Source organism: Bos mutus, chromosome 3 (genome assembly GCF_027580195.1).
Source record: "Bos mutus isolate GX-2022 chromosome 3, NWIPB_WYAK_1.1, whole genome shotgun sequence".
NCBI classification, from domain to species: domain Eukaryota; kingdom Metazoa; phylum Chordata; class Mammalia; order Artiodactyla; family Bovidae; genus Bos; species Bos mutus.
Genome location: NC_091619.1, coordinates 33442101 through 33458981, shown reverse-complemented (window position 1 = coordinate 33458981; position 16881 = coordinate 33442101). Strand labels below are relative to the sequence as shown.

Here is a 16881-nt window from a genome sequence, read left to right as displayed (position 1 = left end):
AGCACACATAAGGAAGTGATTACTGACTAGCTTTCTCTCTCCTCTTTTGATTCCACCTCATCTCATCCTGGTCACCTCTATCTCCCTCCTCCCTCTTCTTTTCTCCATGTAACTCTGTGAACCTCTCTGGGTGTCCCTCACTGTGGAGAAACTTTTCATCTTTAACCTAGATGTTTTATCAATGGTGCTGTATAGATGGAGAAGTCTTGAGGCTACTGTAAAAATAAGACTGAAAACCAGAAGCAGGAGTCTTAAGTCCAAATCCTGAGAACACCAGAGAACTCCTGACTCCAGGGAACATTAATCAACAGGAGCTCATCAAACGCCTCCATACCTACAGTGAAACCAAGCACCACCCAAGGGCCAACAAGTTATAGAGCAAGACATACCACACAAATTCTCCAGCAACACAGGAACACAGCCCTGAGCTTCAATATACAGGCTGCCCAAAGTCACTCCAAACCCACTGACATCTCATAACTCATTACTGGACACTTCATTGCACTCCAGAGAGAAGAAATCCAGCTCCACCCACAAGAACACCGACGCAAGCTTCCCTAACCAGGAAACCTTGACAAGCCATCCATACAACACCACCCACAGCAAGGAAACTCCACAATAAAGAGAAATCCACAAACTGCCAGAATACAGAAAGGTCACCCCAAACACAGCAATATAAACAAAATGAAGAGCAGAGGAATATCCAGCAGGTAAAGGAACAGGATAAATGCCCACAGAACCAAACAAAAGAGGAAGAGAAGGGAATCTACCTGATAAAGAATTCCAAATAATGATTGTGAAAATGATCCAAAATCTTGAAATCAAAATGGAATCACAGATAAATAGCCTGAAAACAAGGATTGAGAAGATGTAAGAAAGGTTTAACAAGGACCTAGAAGAAATAAAAAAGAGTCAATATATAATGAATAATGCAATAAATGAGATCAAAAACACTCTGGAGGGAACAAATAGTAGAATAACGGAGGCAGAAGATAGGACTAGTGATGTAGAAGATAGAATGGTAAAAATAAATGAATCAGAGAGGAAAAAAGAAAAATGAATTAAAAGAAATGAGGACAACCTCAGAGACCTCTGAGACAACGTTAACGACCCAACATTGGAATCATAGGAGGCCCAGAAGAAGAAGACAAAAAGAAAGACCATGAGAAAATACTTGAGGAGATGATAGTTGAAAACTTCCCTAAAAGAGGGAAGGAAATAATCACCCAAGTCCAAGAAACCCAAAGAGTCCCAAATAAGATAAACTCAAGGCGAAACACCACAAGACACATATTAATCAAATTAACAAAGATCAAACACAAAGAACAAAAATTAAAAGCAGCAAGGGAAAAACAACAATAACACACAAGGGGATTCCCATGAGGATAACAGCTGATCTTTCAATAGAAACTCTTCAGACCAGGAGGGAATGGCAGGACATACTTAAAGTGATGAAAGAAAATAACCTACAGCCCAGATTACTGTACCCAGCAAGGATCTCATTTAAATATGAAGGAGAAATCAAAAGCTTTACAGACAAGCAAAAGCTTAGAGAATTCAGCACCACCAAACCAGCTCTCCAACAAATGCTAAAGGATCTTCTCTAGACAGGAAACATGAAAAGGGTGTATAAACTCGAACTCAAAACAATAAAATAAATGGGAACAGGATCATACTCATTAATAATTACCTTAAACATAAATGCGTTGAATGCCCCAACCAAAAAACAAAGACTGGCTGAATGGATACAAAAACAAGACCCCTATATATGTTGTCTACAAGAGACCCACCTCAAAACAAGGGACACATACAGACTGAAAGTGAAGGGCTGGAAAAACATATTTCATGAAAATGGAGACCAAAAGAAAGCAGGATTAGCAATACTCATATCAGATAAAATAGACCTTAAATAAAGGCTGTGAAAAGAGACAAAGAAGGACACTACGTAATGATCAAAGGATCAAACCAAGAAGAAGATATAACAATTATAAATATATATGCACCCAACATAGGAGCACCACAATATGTAAGGCAAATGCTAACAAGCATGAAAGGGGAAATTACAATAACACAATAATAGTGGGAGACTTTAATACCCCACTCACACCTATGGATAGAACAACTAAACAGAAAATTAACAAGGAAACACAAACTTTAAATGATACAATAGACCAGTTAGACCTAATTGATATCTATAGGACATTTCACCCCAAAACAATGAATTTCACCTTTTGCTCAAGCGCACACGGAACCTTCTCCAGGATAGATCACATCCTGGGCCATAAATCTAGCCTTGGTAAATTCAAAAAAATTGAAATCATTCCAAGCATCTTTTCTGACCACAATGCAGTAAGATTAGATCTCAATTACAGGAAAAAAACTACTTAAAATTCCAACACATGGAGGCTGAACAATACACTGCTGAATAACCAACAAATCACAGAAAAAAATTCAAAAAAGAAATCAAAATATGCATAGAAATGAATGAAAATGAAAACACAATAACCCAAAACCTGTGGGACACTGTAAAATCAGTGCTAAGGGGAAGGTTCATAGTAATACAGGCATACCTCAAGAAACAAGAAAAAAGTCAAATAAATAACCTAACTCTACACCTAAAGCAACTAGAAAAGGAAGAAATGAAGAACCCCAGGGTTAGTAGAAGGAAAGAAATCATAAAAATTAGGGCAGAAATAAATGCAAAAGAAACAAAAGAGACCATAGCAAATATCAACAAAGCCAAAAGCTGGTTCTTTCAGAGGATAAATAAAATTGACAAACCATTAGCCAGACTCATCAGGAAACAAAGGGAGAAAAATTAAATCAATAAAATTAGAAAAGAAAATGGAGAGATCACAACAGACACACAGTAATACAAAGGATCATAAGAGACTACTATCAGCAATTATATGCCAATAAAATGGACAGCGTGGAAGAAATGGACAAATTCTTAGAAAAGTACAACTTTCCAAAACTGAACCATGAAGAAATAGAAAATCTTAACAGACCCATCACAAGCATGGAAATCGAAACTGTAATCAGAAATCTTCCAGCAAACAAAAGCCCAGGTCCAGACGGCTTCACAGCTGAATTCTACCAAAAATTTAGAGAAGAGCTAACACCTATCTTACTCAAACTCTTCCAGAAAATTGCAGAGGAAGGTAAACTTCCAAACTCATTCTATGAGGCCACTATCACCCTAATACCAAAACCTGACAAAGATGCCACAAAAAAAGAAAATTACAGGCCAATATCACTGATGAACATAGATGGAAAAATCCTTAACAAAATTCTAGCAATCAGAATCCAACGACACATTAAAAAGATCATACATCATGACTAAGTGGGCTTTATCCCAGGGATGCAAGGATTCTTCAATATCCGCAAATCAATCAATGTAATACACCATATTAACAAATTGAAAAATAAAAGCCATATGATTATCTCAATAGATGTAGAGAAAGCCTTTGACAAAATTCAACATCCATTTATGATAAAAAAAAAATCTCCAGAAAGCAAGAATAGAAGGAACATACCTCAACATAATAAAAGCTATATATGACAAACCCACAGCAAACATTATCCTCAATGGTGAAAAACTGAAAGCATTTCCCCTAAAGTCAGGAATAAGACAAGGTTACCCACTCTCACCACTACTATTCAACATAGTTTTGGAAGTTTTGGCCACAGCAATCAGAGCAGAAAAAGAAATAAAAGGAATCCAAATTGGAAAAGAAGAAGTAAAACTCTCACTATTTGCAGATGACATGATCCTCTACATGGAAAACCCTAAGGACTCCACCAGAAAATTACTAGAGCTAATCAATGAATATAGTAAAGTTGCAGGATATAAAATTAACACACAGAAATCCCTTGCATTCCTATACACTAACAATGAGGAATCAGAAAGAGAAATTAAGGAAATAATTCCATTCACCATTGCAACGGAAAGAATAAAATACTTAGGAATATATCTACCTAAAGAAACAAAAGACCTATATATAGAAAACTATAAAACACTGGTGAAAGAAATCAAAGAGGACACTAATAGATGGAGAAATATACCATGTTCATGGATTGGAAGAACCAATATAGTGAAAATGAGTATACTACCCAAAGCAATCTATAGATTCAATGCAATCCCTATCAAGCTACCAACGGTATTTTTCACAGAGCTAGAACAAATAATTTCACAATTTGCATGGAAATACAAAAAACCTTGAATAGCCAAAGCAATCTTGAGAAAGAAGAATGGAACTGGAGGAATCAACCTGCCTGACTTCAGGCTCTACTACAAAGCCACAGTCATCAAGACAGCATGGTACTGGCACAAAGACAGAAATATAGATCAATGGAATAAAATAGAAAGCCCAGAGATAAATCCACGCACATATGGACACCTTATCTTTGACAAAGGAGGCAAGAATATACAATGGAGAAAAGACAATCTCTTTCACACGTGGTGCTGGGAAATCTGGTCAACCACTTGTAAAAGAATGAAACTAGAATAGTCTAACACCATACACAAAAATAAACTCAAAATGGATTAAAGATCTAAATGTAAGACCAGAAACTATAAAACTCCTAGAGGAGAACATAGGCAAAACACTCTCTGACATACATCACAGCAGGATCCTCTATGACCCACCTCCCAGAATATTGGAAATAAAAGCAAAAATAAACAAATGGGACCTAATTAAAATTAAAAGCTTCTGCACAACAAAGGAAACTATAAGCAAGGTGAAAAGACAGCCTTCAGAATGGGAGAAAATAATAGCAAATGAAGCAACTGACAAACAACTAATCTCAAAAATATACAAGCAACTCCTACAGCTCAATTCCAGAAAAATAAATGACCCAATCAAAAAATGGGCCAAAGAACTAAACAGACATTTCTCCAAAGAAGACATACAGATGGCTAACAAACACATGAAAAGATGCTCAACATCACTCATTATCAGAGAAATGCAAATCAAAACCACAATGAGGTACCATTTCATGTCAGTCAGAATGGCTCCTATCTAAAAGTCTACAAACAATAAATGCTGGAGAAGGTGTGGAGAAAAGACAACCCTCTTACACTGTTGGTGGGAATGCAAACTAGTACAGCCACTATGGAGAACAGTGTGGAGATTCCTTAAAAAACTGGAAATAGAACTGCCATACAACCCAGCAATCCCACTGCTGGGCATACACTGAGGAAACCAGAATTGAAAGAGACACGTGTACCCCAATGTTCATTGCAACACTGTTTATAATAGCCAGGACACGGAAGCAACCTAGATATCCATCAGCAGATGAATGGATAAGAAAGCTGTGGTACATATACGCAATGGAATATTACTCAGCCATTAAAAAGAACACATTTTTTAAATCAGTTCTAATGAGGTGGATGAAACTGGAACCTATTATACAGAGTGAAGCCAGAAAGAAAAACACCAATACAGTATACTAACACATATATGGAATTTAGAAAGATGGTAATGATAACCCTGTATGCGATACAGCAAAAGAGACACAGATATATAGAACAGTCTTTTGGACTCTGTGGGAGAAGGAGAGGGTGGGATGATTTGGGAGAATGGCATTGAAACATGTATAATATCATATAAGAAACGAATCGCCAGTCCAGGTTCGATGCAGGATACAGGATGCTTGGGGCTGGTGCACTGGGATGACCCAGAGGGATGGTATAGGGAGGGAGGAGGGAGGGGGTTCAGGAAACACAATACCTGTGGTGGATTCATGTTGATGTGGCAAAACCAATACAATATTGTAAAGTAATTAACCTCCAATTAAAATAAATTTATATTAAAAAAAATTTTTTTAATAGAAAATTATTTAATTAGTATACATGTGTTCCCCATCCTGAACCCTCCTCCCTCCTCCCTCCCCACACCATCCCTCTGGGTCGTCCCAGTGCACCAGCCCCAAGCATCCAATGATCATTTTGGATGGTGAGAAAGATAATTTTCTACTTTCTACTTTTTTACTTTCCAAATATCCCTTAGTAAGCATATACTCACTTTATTTTAAAAATACAATTTTTAAAAGACCAAACAAGTGACTATAGAAAGTTGAATGTGGTTTTGCTAAAATAGTAACAGTGCTATTTCTTCATCTTATTTCTCCACAAAAATGAGGCTCTCATATTTTAAGCACTGACTACAATGACAGATATAATGCAAAGCACTTTATAAATTTTTTTTTAATTCTTACAATAACTCTGGCATCATAATCCTCATTTTATAGACCCAATCAAAAGAGATCAAATGACTTTCCCAGCTATAAAGTAGCAAAGCCAGAATTAAAACCTTGGGCTCTCTGACTTTACAAGAGACCTGCTTTTAAACTACAGTAAACTGCTTCTCACCACACAACCCACGTCATTCTTTTGTTCACAGTGTTCTTTTCAGTTGTGTGAAGCTCATAGAGAAATACCTCTATCAATAAAGGAGATAAGTTCTAGTGAACCCATCTCCTTGTCAAATACATGTATGAATGAAAGCCATGAGACCCAAGCCAGAGTGGCACAAAAAGGGCAGCATCTTGCCTCCTCTTTCCTCTCATTAGATTATTCTTCTCTTCCATTTCTAACCCATTTTTCATCTATCATAGCTTCTCTTTTTTCTCACTTATTTTCTTCTCTATTTTCCTTTTCTTTCTTTCAATCTCCCATCCTCTTCCCCCTCCTATCTATCCAGCCCCTTAAATCTTTCTCTTTTTTCACTTTCTGAAAATACCCCCACTATTTACTGTATACTTTTTCATTCTCCCTAATCCACTCACCTATTTTTATCCCCTAGGAGAAAATTCCTAGTCTGTATCTCCACAATACCCATCTATCTGGACACATAGCAAGTACTCCTGTTTATAATTATTATTTTTCAGCAGCACCATCAGCATATAGATTTGTTGTCTACATTTCTGTTAGGTTCTGAAGTATAAGAAAATATGCTTTTAATTCAGCACCAAGCATATTAACAATGGGCACTTAAAATATATATTTATTCTCTTTATTTTCCCTCTGAGTCCCTTTCCCATTTTTTCATCTCCTTATATGTCTCTGTTTCTATGTAGTTCTATATGGTATCCACATATTTTTCCTTTCCACCTCATTTTTAAATTTTCTACCAGGCCTGGTCGCTGAGGAAGCCAGCTCTTCTATTTCTACCTGCAAAAGAGAACTTTCAATTTCTGCTCTTTTCTAAAAGCTAACTGAATTTAGTCACTTGACAGGATACAATATAGGTTACATATGGAATCAAACGTACAGAAGAATGATAGGTTATTTGCCTTACTGTCTTATGCCAGTTAACTCACAGTGTACAATTATAACTATTCAGCTTATTTTCATAGTATCTTGGAAGCGATCAGCTGCCTCCAGATGAAGCTGAACATTTCCTTCCCAGCCACTGGTTGCACATTCACTGACGTGAATGATGAACACAAATGTCCTACCTTTTGAGGGAAGCATATAGACATAGAAGTTGCTGCTGATGCTCTGGGAGAATGGGAGGGTTATGTGGGCCAAATCAGTGGTGAGAATGACAAATAAGGTTTCTCCATTAAGCACGGTGGCTTGACCCATGGCCATGTCCACCACTACTGAGGAAGAAGCAATCCTGTTATAGACCAAAGAGAAATGGAGAAAGGAAATGAAATCTGTTCAGAGTTGCACTCTGAATGCCAATGTGAGTGTTTTCAACTTGGTTATTGCAAAAAATGAGATATTCCTAATTCTACTGTGCCTCACTGCCTGGGACACATGCACCTCCCCCCCCCCAAAAAAAATAGCCAAATCCGCAAATTTTTCAGTCACTAAAGAAGATGATGTTCACAAGTATGTTGTCAGAAATCCCCTGAACAAAGAAGGTATGAAACCCAGGACCATAGTACACCAGATTCAGTATTTTGTTGCTCCATGTGCCCTGCAACACAGATACTGGCATAATACTCTGAAGAAATGGCATACTAAGGAAAATAAGGAAGAGGCAACGAGAATATTATGAACTTTTGACCAAGAGAATGAAGCAAGCCAAACAAAAACAGGAGCAGACTGCCCAGAGATGGAGGCTGTCCTCCCTGAGGGCCCCTATCTTTAACTCTGAGTCAGTCAAAAATTTTTACTCTTTATTTTTTTTTGGCCATGTGGCATGTGGGGTCCTACTCCAACCAAGGGTTAAACCCACACACCCCACACTGGAAGTGCAGAGTCTTAATCACTGGGCCACCAAGAAAATCCCCCCAAATAAGATTTTCTGAGTCACAAACAAAATCATATAGCACCAAAAAATACTATTCATAATCCATTATCAAATATCACCTATGTTACCAAAAAAAGACAATAAAATACCCAGGTATGTAAATTTAATCACAAATTTAAATTTACTAGATTGTGAATTGGGCTTCCCTAGTGGCTCAGACAGTAAAGAATCCACCAGCAATGCAGGAGATGCAGATTTGATCCCAGGGTCGGGAAGATCTCCTAGAGAAGGACATGTCAACCCACTCCAGTATTCTTGCCTGGAGAATTCCATGGACAGAGGAGCCTGGTGGGTATAGTCCATGGGATTGCAAAGAGTTGGACACAACTGAGTGACTAACACTTACTTACTGAGATTTTGTATTATTAATTTTGTATCATTGTAAAGAAAGTATTCAGCAAATATTAAATTTAAAAATACTTTTTTTTTGCCACAGGGCATGTGGGATCTTAGTTCCCCAACCAGGGGTCGAACCCACACCCCCAAATTGGAAGTAGGGAATCTTAACCACTGGACTTCCAGGGAAGCTCAGCAAATATTAACTTTTAATTGACACTTAACAGATTAAAATTAAACATGCATTATTTTATAACTACTGTTGACAATCTATTAATCAGTAAAATAAAATTAAATATTATTAACTCTAAACAGATATTAGTAACACACTCCTAGTAACTTATTTTCCAATTCTTAGAAATATTATTAGTACTTAAGTAGATTAGAACCACGCTATTATGTTAGGTTTCAGGGACTCGAGACACCTAATAAGTTAGACTAATTGTATGTCTTAACACTTCATTCATAGATTCAATTATAATCCTGAGAAAAAATTTCTAAGAGTGGTTCTATTATTATTTCAAATAAAAATTAATTTTAAAAGCATCTGAAAGAAAATTAAGGCATCTTTTAATACTGAAAATAAGAAAATTTATGTTTTCAGAAAAAATGTAAAACTTCAGGGAGTAGTATGAAATGTGCCAAAACATTTCTTTTGAAAATTATCAAGATTTTTTTCAAGTTACTTTAATGCTTAAGGGCTAAAGTGCAAACTACCTGCATCATGACCTTCAAGCGGTCAAAAGGTGCCATGCACGTCCTTGCAACTCCACCAGCTATCCCTCCTGCCACCAAGCGCTTCCACCAATTTCCAGAACGTTTTTCCTGTTCAGTAATGTCATCTGGAATAGCTATGCTCTCCCCTATGTCAATCATCTGATAAAACATAAAACAGAATTAGACGGTCAAGTGAAAACACTTGATAAGTAAAAGGATAACTCTGTACAAAGACCAAAAACCCAAAGATTATTTTTCATATCTCACCTCCTGTTAATGAAGATTGACAATATTCTTAGCACTTGTACTAGACCAAATAATTTCTAATAGCACGTTCATGTATTGATTTAATGTAATATCCCAACTGGAGGTTTTAGTTTTAAATTCTCAAGCTATTTAGAGAATTCTCAAATATTAGACTAATCTCTTCCATGAAAAACCTAAACACTCCATGCAGGGATCATGTCCTAGTTATGCAACATAGTGTCTACCACACAGTAAATAAGGAATAAATGCTTAAAATTTTTTTCTCTATTTTATTTCAAGTTCTCTCAGATTACAAAACTTAACCTGAGTCAAAATTCAAGAGTAGCATTTTATATGTTTTCATTTCTTTCTCTATTATTTACACTGACTTCAAATGTCAGTTTTCTTTTTAAAAATCTGAATTCTAACAAGTTTTGCATTTCACTTAATTTTCAGTTATTATACATGATTTTGCTAAGACTACACATTTTTGCTAAATGTTGGGCAGTGTGGTTCAGTAGGAAAAGGGCCAAATTGGAGCTAGGTTCCATTACTTGTCAATCATAGTGTGTGTGTGTGTTAGTCACTCAGTCGTGTCCTACTCTTTGCAATCCCATGGACTAAAGCCCGCCAGGCTCCTCTGTCCATGGGATTTTCCAGGCAATCATAGCGAACAAGTCTTTTCTCTGCTTCTTAGTTTTCCGATCTTCATTTATTCATTCATTGAGCACCCTCTTTCCAAGCACCATCTCACCTCAGTGCCTTTGTTATTTTCCCCCTGCCTAGAACATTTCTCCTTGGCTCTTTCCATGGCTTCCTCCCTAATATGTAGCACAATCTTAATTGGTTCATTTCTATTGAGTGCTTTTTCCTCTAGAAGGTAAGCCTAATAAAAGCATCAAACTGGTCTCTCTTGTGCATCGATAAACCTAGCACCTTGGTCAGGGGAGATAACAGTGTTCCCTAAGTGGTGGTTGAATTAGTGAATTAAACTCCACGGCCCTGGGCTACATATGAGAAATGTAATGGTGCATAAATCAGTTTCTGCCCTCTAGTCCTGAATATTCATCGAAAGAACTGATGCTTTTGAACTGTGGTGTTGGAGAAGACTCTTGAGAGTCCCTTGGACTACAAGGAGATCCAATCAGTCCATCCTAAAGGAAATCAGTCCTGAATATTCACTGGAAGGACTGATACTGAAGTGGAAGCTCCAATACTTTGGTCACCTGATGCAAAGGGCTAACTCATTGGTAAATGTCGTGATGTTAAGAAATATTGAAGGCAAAAGGAGAGGGGGTGGCAGAGGATGAGATGGTTATATAGAATCATCAACTCAATGGACACAAATTTGAACAAAAAATGGAGGATAAAGGAGCCTGGAGTGCTGCAGTCCATGGGATCACAAAGAGTCTGACACAACTTAGTAACTGAACAAGAAAGAAGCCAAGTAAAGCAGACATTTTAAGGATGGAGTGATCAACCAAATCAAACACAACTGAGAGGTCAAGTAAGCTGAGATGTAAGAATGGATTATTGGAGTTGAAACATGGAGATCATTGCTTCAGAAGTCACTGAAAAGAAAGCTTGTAAAGTTTCAGGTCAGAATGGGGTCTAACAAAGGATTTTCAAAATCATTCAAATTAAAATTACAATAATATTCTATTTAATATTCACAAAATTGTCCAAAATTCTAGTCAGATAATAACAACTACTTGCAAGCATATAGAGCAAGAGTAATTTTAATCCATCACTGGTGAAAACAAATGGTACAAAAATTTTGGAAAATACTTTGATGTTACCTAGTGAAAGTAAATACAAAACAGCAATTCCATTCCTGTGTATATGCCCTATATTCCTAGAAAGTCTTATTCATGTACACCAGGAGACATATACAAGAAAGCTTCAGTTCAGTTCAGTTCAGTCACTCAGTCGTGTCCGACTCTTTGCAACCCCATGAACTGCAGCACGCCAGGCTTCCCTGTCCATCATCAACTCCCGGAGTCCACCCAAACCCATGTCCATCGAGTCGGTGATGCCATCCTACCATCCCATCCTCTGTCGTCCCCTTCTCCTCCTGCCCTCAATCTTTCCCAGCATATTAAAAAGCAGAGACATTACTTTGCCAACAAAGGTCCATCTAGTCAAGGCTATGGTTTTTTCCAGTGGTCATGTATGTGAGAGTTGGACTGTGAAGAAAGCTGAGTGCCGAATAATTGATGCTTTTGAACTGTGGTGTTGGAGAAGACTCTTGACAGTCCCTTGGACTGCAAGGAAATCCAACCAGTCCATCCTAAAGGAGACCAGTCCTGGGTGTTCATTGGAAGGACTGATGTTGAAGCTGAAACTCCAATACTTTGGCCACCTGATGCGAAGAGCTGACTCATTTGAAAAGACAAGAAAGCTTATTGCATCATTATTTATAATGGAAAAAATCTAGAAATGACACAAATGTTCAACAATTGTGAAACTGATAAATAAATAAATATATATATATATATATGTATTCATACACTGGTATACTATATGAGAGAAAAAGAATAGAATACAGTTACAAACATCAACATAGTTTAATGTAAATAAGTAGAATGTTAAAATATCATATACAGTTCAAAAATAGGCAAAATCAAATAATATGTTGCTTATACATACATACTTGGTGCTAAAAGTATAAAGAAAAAGGAGAAAAATGGTTTACAGAAAATTCAGTATATTGGTTAACTCTTGGTGCAAGAAGAGGCATATGACTGGGGAGGACACAAGGGTTTTAAAGTAAGGAGAATGCCGATTTCTTAACTTGGTAGTGAGTACATTAGGGTTAATGATACAATTTCTAATTGTACTTATGTTATTTATACTTTTTTGTATTTGTGCTGTTTATGTCACAATAACAAAGAATTTTATAAAAACAAAAAGAACGTCTACACTGACTTCCGTACCATTTGGCATGTGTTACTGCCAGACCAACTCTTACTTTCAGACAAAGGCACTGAATTGTGACAGAAGGCTTGGTTTTGTGAAATAACAAAAAAGAAAAATAGAAATGGATGATGTGATGACAGTTTAAATAGACACTTTAGAAAACAGCTTCATTGAAAGAATGCAGTGATATGGGCAGTCACTAGAAGAGGGGGCATGGTCAAGGGTGTATTTTTAAATGGGAGAAATTGTAGTGTTTTTGTACGCTTATGGGAATGATACAACAGAGATGCAAAAATTGATTGTGACTGAGACTACTGCTCAACAGACTCTATCCTCTTTTTTTGTTTTGTGACAACCCAGTCACATCCACGTTCTGCATTTTGCCTGGGTAAATGGCCACTCAAATAGAAACCACATTTCCACACTTCCCTAGGAGCTTGTGTAGACACTAGTCTAGATTTTGGCCAGTTAGTTATGAACAGAGTAAATATGTACAACCTCCACTTCACATCCTTAAAAATGAAGCAATGACCCAGCTTCAACTATGCACATGAGGACAACATCTTGGAGAACAGAAAGAACCAGTGGATTTCTCAAGGCTTTCGTGAAACAGAGGTACCCTATCAGCTTAAGCAAGCCTTACTATTACATGAATAAGAAATAGATTTCTATCTTATTTAAGTCACTGTCTTTGGGATGTTGTTGCTATAGTTTCTTATCTCTCATACTGATGTTGCAAGAGAGAGGGAACAATAACAGGAGTAAAGTAAATGAGAGTAAATGAGAGGAATCCAATCCAATGCCCAGGTACAGCACTTGGCATGGGAAGTTTTCAAGTATATCACACCACAAAACTGACATCAATGAGGTAGGAAGATTTATGCTATAGAGAGGGGGCCAGGGAGAAATCCTTTGCAGATGGGTCCAAAGGAGAGAGGAGCAAAACATATTGATAACAAATAACACACTCTACTTCACAGGCTTATTCCAGTGCTATAACTCAGAATTTTGAGGCATCCAGGAAATTTCAGAAAGCATCTCTTTGCCCATGGTATTATAAAACAAATAGATACTATTAAGTAGTTAGGTGCGTGCTAAGTGGCTTCAGTCGTGTCTGACTCTTTGCAACCCTATGGACTGTAGCCCGCCAGGCTCCTCTGTCCATGGAATTTTCCAAGCAAGATACTGGAGTGGGTTACCATGCCCTCCTCCAAAGGATCTTCCCAACTACTTAACAAGGGCTTCCCAGGTGGCACTAGTGGTAAAGACCCAGGGTCTTTCTTTACCTTCCATCAAATTGTATAGTTTGTAATATATTAAGGTAATGGTATTATAGTGACAAATAATAACACATTCTGGTTGTCAAGTCCTTATTTTGTGTCAGAGGCTATTCTAAATTTGTGGTTTGTTAATTAACTTAATGTAATAACGAATGATAAACCTGGTAAATCATGTAATTTTGGAGAAGATGGAGAGGTGAGTGGGCCCTGAGACCAACACCTCTGCTGATAATCTGCTGAAGCATAAGTTTTGTAGAGGTGGCATTCTAAGCAAATGCACATTTGTTCATTATTGTAGTTCAAAAAGAATTCAACAGTATATTAAAAAGATCACATATTCCAATTGCTGCTGCTGTTAAGTCACTTCAGTCGTGTCTGACTGTGTGACGCCATAGATGGCAGCCCACCAGGCTCCACCGTCCCTGGGATTTTCCAGGCAAGAACATTGGAGTGGGTTGCCATTTCCTTCTCCCATACTCTCATTAAATGGGATTTATCTCTGGAATGCAAGGATGTTTAAGCATACACAAATCAATAAATATGACACATTATATTAACAGAATAAAGGATAACAATTAGATCGTCTTAATAGATGCACAAAAGCACTTGACAAAATTCAGTATCCTTTATGATTTGTTGTTGTTCAGTCGCTCAGTCATATCCAGCTCTTTGCAACCCCATGGACTGCAGCATGTTAGGCTTCCCTGTCCTTCACCATCTTTTGGGAGTTTACTCAAATTCATGTCCATTGAGTCAGTGATGCCATCCAACCACCTCATCCTCTGTCAACCCCTTCTTCTCCAGCTTTCAGTCCTTCCCAGCATCAGGGTCTTTTCCAATTAGTTGGCTCTTCACAGCAGGTGCAAAGTATTACAGCTTCAGCTTCAGCATCAGTCATTCCAATGAATATTCAGGACTGATTTCCTTTAGGATTGACTGGTTTGATCTCCTTGCTGTTCAAGGGACTCTCAAGAGTCTTCTCCAACATCACAGTTCAAAAGCATCAATTCTTTGGTGCTCAGCTTTCTTTATGGTCCAGCTCTCACATTCATATATGACTATTGGAAAACCATGGCTTTGACTAGACGGACTTTTATTGCAATAATGTCTTTGCTTTTTAATATGCTGTCTAGGTTTACCATAGCTTTTCTTCCAAGGAGCAAGTGTTTTTTAATTTCATGGCTAAAGTCACTATCTGCAGTGATTTTGGAGCCCAAGGAAATAAAATCTGTCACTGTTTCCATTGTTTCCCCATCTATTTGTCATGCAGTAATGGGACTGGATGCCATGATCTTAGTTTTCTGAATGTTGAGTTTTAAGCCAGCTTTTTCACTCTCTTCTTTCACCTTCATCAAGAGGCTCTTTAGTTCCTCTTTGCTTTCTGCCATTAGGGTGGTGTCATCTGCATATCTGAGGTTATTGATATTTCTCCCAGCAATCTTGATTCCAGCTTGTGCTTCATCCATCCCGGCATTTTGCATGATGTACTCTGCATAAATAAGCAGGTTGATGATACACAGCCTTGACGTACTCCTTTCCCAATTTGGAATCAATTCATTGTTCCACATCTGGTTCTAACTGTTGCTTCTTGACTTGCATACAGGTTTCTCAAGAGGCAGGTTAAGATGATCTGGTATTCCCATCTCTTTAAGAATTTTCCAGTTTGTTGTAATCCACACAGTCAAAGGCTTTAGCATAGTCAACAAAGCAGAAGTAGACATTTTTCTGGAATTCTCTAGCTTTTTCTATGATCCAGCAGATGTTGGGAATTTGACCTCTGGTTCCTCTGTCTTTTCTAAATCTAGCTTGTACATCTAGACGTTCTTGGTTCACCTACTATTGAAGCGTAGCTTGGAGGATTTTGAGCATTACCTTGGTAGCATGTGAAATGAGTGCAGTTGTGCGGTAGTTTGAATGTTCTTTGGCATTTCCCTTCTTTGGAATTGGAATGAAAACTGACCTTTTACAGGTCACTATGGTCACTGCTGAGTTTTCTCAATTTGCTGGCATATTGAATGTAGTGCTTTAAAAACATCATCTTTTAGGATTTGAAATAGCTCAGCTGGAATTCCATCACCTCCACTAGCTTTGTTTGTAGCTGATGCTTCACGATTAAAAAGTCCTTACAATTAAAAAAAAACTCAAAAAAATTGGGTGTAGAATAAATGTACCTCAACATAAAAAGTCATATATGACTATATATATATATATATATATAGTCATATATATAACATTAATCATACTCAGTGATGAAAAGTTTTAAGCTTTTCCTTAAAATCAGGAACAAGATGATGGTGACCACTCTCACCACTCCTGATCAACATAGTAGTGAAAGTTTTAGCCACAACAATTAAGCAAGTGAAAGAAACAAAAAGCTTACAAACTGGAAAGAAAGTAAAATTGTCCCTGTTTGGAATAACATGATTTTATATTACTTAAAAAAAACAAACCCTAAAGACTCCACCAAAAAAACTGTTAGAACTAGTCAATGAAATAAGTAAAGTTGCAAGATATACAATCAGCATTCAAGAATCAGTTGAATTTCTATTTACTAACAATAAATATCTAAAATGGAAATTTAGAAAATTCCATTCATAATAGCATCAATAAAATACTTAAAAGTAAAGTTAACCAAAGAGGTAAAAGACAATCAAAAACTGTAAGACATTGATGTAAGAATTAAAGAATACATAAATAAATGAAAAGATATGACAAGCTCATGGATTGGAAGAATTAGTACTGTTAAAATACCCATATGACCCAAAGACATCTGTAGACTCAGTGCAATTCTTAGAAAAATTCCAATGGCATTTTTCAAAGAATCAGAAAAAATAAAGTCCTAAAACGTGTATATGTGTGATTAGGCCACCCAAGATGGCTTGATCTCCTGCTCTCTGTACACACCCTGCTTGACCAGTGCCTGCTTCATCTACACCCTATTCACATGACAGACTTTCTTATATACTTACCCTCGCCCACTCAAAGATTGTTCTAATCTTTAGATCAGAATATCTCCACCCTAATAGACTATCAAAGGGGTGGTGAGGGTGTGTCCTTCTGCTAGTTTCCCTGGTAATCCATAACCCAACCTGATGTCAATTCCCACTGTAACTGAT

The 16881-nt window shown here is 37.2% G+C and overlaps 1 protein-coding gene across 2 annotated transcripts in view; it reads right to left on the bottom strand.

The window, feature by feature from the left end:
• LOC102272827 (mitochondrial adenyl nucleotide antiporter SLC25A24) overlaps positions 1–16881 on the bottom strand; it is a 92564-nt gene that overhangs the window by 30300 nt on the left and 45383 nt on the right. For both annotated transcript variants that reach the window (XM_070364101.1, XM_070364096.1), the window contains one exon: positions 9321–9479. In XM_070364101.1, coding sequence (XP_070220202.1) covers positions 9321–9479 — 159 coding nt within the window. The remainder of the gene's footprint in view (positions 1–9320; positions 9480–16881) is intronic.